Source organism: Solanum pennellii, chromosome 1 (assembly GCF_001406875.1).
Source record: "Solanum pennellii chromosome 1, SPENNV200".
Taxonomy (NCBI): Eukaryota; Viridiplantae; Streptophyta; class Magnoliopsida; order Solanales; family Solanaceae; genus Solanum; species Solanum pennellii.
The window spans coordinates 20,414,417-20,418,376 of NC_028637.1; the positions used below are offsets into that span (position 1 = coordinate 20,414,417).

General features: G+C 39.2%; 1 protein-coding gene across 1 annotated transcript; it reads left to right on the plus strand.

Annotated features, from left to right (window-relative positions):
• Positions 1–587: 587 nt before the first annotated feature.
• On the plus strand, positions 588–920 carry LOC107018434. Its single transcript, XM_015218920.1, has one exon. The coding sequence runs from the start codon at positions 588–590 to the stop codon at positions 918–920; it is 333 nt and encodes a 110-aa protein (XP_015074406.1).
• The last annotated feature ends 3,040 nt before the right edge of the window (positions 921–3,960 follow it).

Here is a 3,960-nt window from a genome sequence, read left to right on the forward strand (position 1 = left end):
AATAAAAACGATAGGGTTGGACCTTATATTCCTCCCCAAAATCGTGACTTTGGTCCTACAGAAGCTGGAGGTATTATGTCACGAATTGAAGATATGATTTAGAAGATGATTAGAAGATTCAATATGACTGATGAGAATGTTAGAGAAATGCAGAATGACTTTTATTGTATATGGCTAAAAGTTGACGGACATGCAGTGTCCATAAAGCATCTTGAGCAACAAATGACACAGTTGTCTTCCACAATAAACCCATACCAACTTGGCATTCTTCCAAGCAACACTATCCAAAATCTGAAAATTGATGGGCATTGTATGACAGTCACTACTCACGGGTGTAAGAAAACCATGGATCCACCAAATGTCATATGAGGTGGAGATTGATACTAGCAAAGATGATGATGTGGTTGAGAAGGGAAGAGAGCCCGATAATGAGGCTGGGTCACAGAGAAAGTGGTTCCCTTGTCTAGGCCTCCGCCCCCTTTTCACCAGAGATTAGCGAAGAAGACCAAAGAGGTAAAATACTGCAGGATCATCACTATGCTAAAACAACTTTCCATCAATGTTTCGTCAATAGAAGATCTAGACAAATGTCTGGGTATGCGAAGTTTATGAAGGACATGGTTAAAAAGAAGAGATCTGTGAGTTTTGAGGATGTAGAGAAGTTGCAACATTGTACTGCTATCGCTACAAGATCCCTTAAGTATAAAAAACAAGATCCTTGTGCTTTTACTATCCCTTTTACCATTGAATTATTGCACTTTTCCAAGGCACTATGTGATCTTTGTACTAGCATCTATCTCATGCCATTGTCCATTTACAAGAAGTTGGGATTGAGTGATCCAAAACCAACTACGATGTGGTTGCTCATGGCGAATATAACTTTGAAAAGGCCTATTAGAGTGCTCCATGACGTGTTATAGAAAGTGGAGTCATTCCTTTTTCCGAGTCAATTTTCTTATTATTTATTGTGAGGTTGACTTTGAGGTTTTCATCATTCTTGGGAGACCATTCCTTTCCACGGTTCATGCTTTGGTTGACATGGAGAAAGGACAGATGAAGTTCAGACTTAACTATAAGAAAACATCTTTCGACGTTTGTAGGTCCACAAAATAGAGTGGTGAGGTCCAATCGGTATCTTCTATGACTTATAGAAGTGAGAGTGGCTCGGAGATGCGAACTGAGGAGAGTTTGGGTGTTGAGGCGCTAGAAGCAGTGATAATGAAATTTGAGGGTGGTTGCATCGAAGAGTTTGTCGAGTTGGTGGGTGCACTTGATAGGTGTGAATATCGGTCAAATCATAAGAAAATGCACTTGGATATAAAAAAATTATTAAATTACACTAGTGAGACCATATGAGGAAGAGACACCTAAATTGGAACTCAAGGCTCTACCCCACATTTGAGTTATGCATTCTTGGATAAGGATGCGAAACTCCTAGTCATTTATTGAGGAGAAGGGGAACCTTAATGGGTGACAAATCGAGTATATGGTATTCGTTCTAAAGAGGATCAATCGAGCTATTGGGTGGACTATTGTGGATATTATCGGAATTCCCACGGTATTTGCGTTCATAAAATCCAACTCATGCCGGACCATAAGCCTAGTATTGAGCATCAGAGAAGATTAAATCTGCCTACGCAAGAGGTAGCGAAGATAGAGATTATAATATTGTTGGATGCTAGAGTCATCTACCCTGTTGCAGACAGTAGTTGGGTATGCCTTGTTCAGTGTGTGTCTAACAGAGGTTGTATTACCATATTCCCAAATTAAAGAAACAATCTTGTTCTAATGAGACTGTTGACCGGAGGGAGAGTTTGCATGGATTACCGGAAGTTCAATGTTTGGACAGAGAAGGACCACTTCCCTATGCCCTTCATGGATCAGATATTGGATAGAATTTTATTAATGGGATGGAAATTCTTTCTTAATGGGTATTTGGGCTACAATCAAATCTCTACAGCCCCAAAATACAAAGAGAAAACCACCTTCACGTGCCCCGATGGGAGTTTTGCTTTCAAATGCATGCCATTTGGGTTGTTCAATGCTCCAGAAACCTTCCTACATTGCATGATGTCAATTTTCTTTGACATGGTTGAGGACACTCTTGAGATGTTCATAGAAGACTTCTCAGTGGTTGGTGACTCATTTGATAGATGCTTCGACAATCAGGCCAAGGTAGTGAAAAAGTGTGAAGATTGCAATTTGGTGCTGTTTGGGAGAAGTGTCACTTCATGGTAAAAGAGGGCATAGTGTTGGGGCACCAGATTTATGAGAAATATATTGAGGTGGATAAGGCCAAAGTGGAGGTATTATAAAAACTTTCTCCACCTATCTTGATAAAAGGCGTGAAAAGTTTTCTGGGGCATGTAGGTTTCTATTGAAGGTTCATAAAAGATATTTCAAAAATTACACATCCATTGTGCAAGATGCTTGAAAAGGAGGGTAAATTTGATTTTGATGATTCTTGTCTGATAGCATTTGAATAGTTAAAGAAGTTTGTTTTTTTCCCCATCATTGTTTCTCCAAATTAGGGGCAACCTTTTGAAGTCATGTACAGTGCAAGTGGGGTAGCGCTTGGCGTGGTATTGTGGAAAAGGAATGAGAAGATACTTCATCCTATTTACTATGAAAGCAAATCTCTAAATGCAGCCCAAAAGTATTAAACGGCTACAGATCAAGGACTGCTTTGTGTGGTATTTAAATTCGAGAAATTTCACTCTTATTTGCTTGTGACTGCTGTCATAGTACACAGGGACCATTCGACGTTAAGGTATTTGATGGCCAAAAAGGATGCAAAACCATGACTTATTAATGAGTGGTGTTGTTGTAATAATTTGATTTTTTGGTTAAAGACCACAAGGGGATAGAGAACCAAGTTAACGATACCTTGTCTAGATTGGAGAATGAAGCCTTTCTTGATCTTGGTGAAAACAGTGAGATTAATGATGTGTTCCCAGATGAAAAGGTAAAGAATGCCTCCCTTGACCTCATTCCTTGCTTTTCCGACTTCGGTAATTATTTGGAAAGCAATTTGGTACCTCCGGATCTGCCGTCTCACAAAAGGAAGAAGTCCATGCATGATGTATAAAATTCTTTTTGGGATAAGTCTTACTTGTATCGTAGTTATGCTAATGGGATTGTTCATCCTTGTGTGCCTGAGGTTGAGATGTCCAGTTTTGTTGAGGCATGTCATTCATCGCCTGTTGGTGGGCATCATAGTGGTGTTCATAATGCGCATACACTTTTGAAGTGTGGATACTATTGGCCAACCATCCACCAAGACTCATATGATTTTGTCAAGTCTTGTAACTGTTGCCAAAGAGAGGGTGGGATTTCAATGAGGCAAGAGCTTCCTATGAACCCAATTATCCTAATCGAGTTATTGATGTATGGGGCATTGATTTTATGGGGCTATTTGTGAGTTCATATGGTATGAAATATAATATTGTTGTGATTGATTATGTATTGAAGTTGGTGGAAGCAATTGCGCTCCCCAACAATGAGGCAAGAGTGTTACAACGTTCTTGAAGAAAAATATCTTTAGATTTTCCACCCCAAGGGAAATTATCAGTGATGGAGGTTCCCACTTTTCCAATAAGTTGTTTAAAACATTGCTTAAGAAATATGATGTCCCCCACAATGTAGCTACTCCTTACCATCCACAAAATAATGGGCAAGTCGAAGTATCAGTTAGAGAGATAAAACAAATTTCGGCAACGACTTTGAATTAAAATAGAATCTATTAGTCAAGGAAGCTTGAGATTTCTCTATAGGTCAACCACACTTCATACAAGACTCCCATATGCATTTATACCAAATCTTATGCGGGAAGACTTTCCATTTGCCGGTAGAGCTAGTGCACAAAGACATGTGGGCAATGAAGAATATTAACTTAGATTGGGGCAACTCATCAACTCAAAGAATGAATAACTTGAATTTGCTCGATGAGTTTCACCTAAA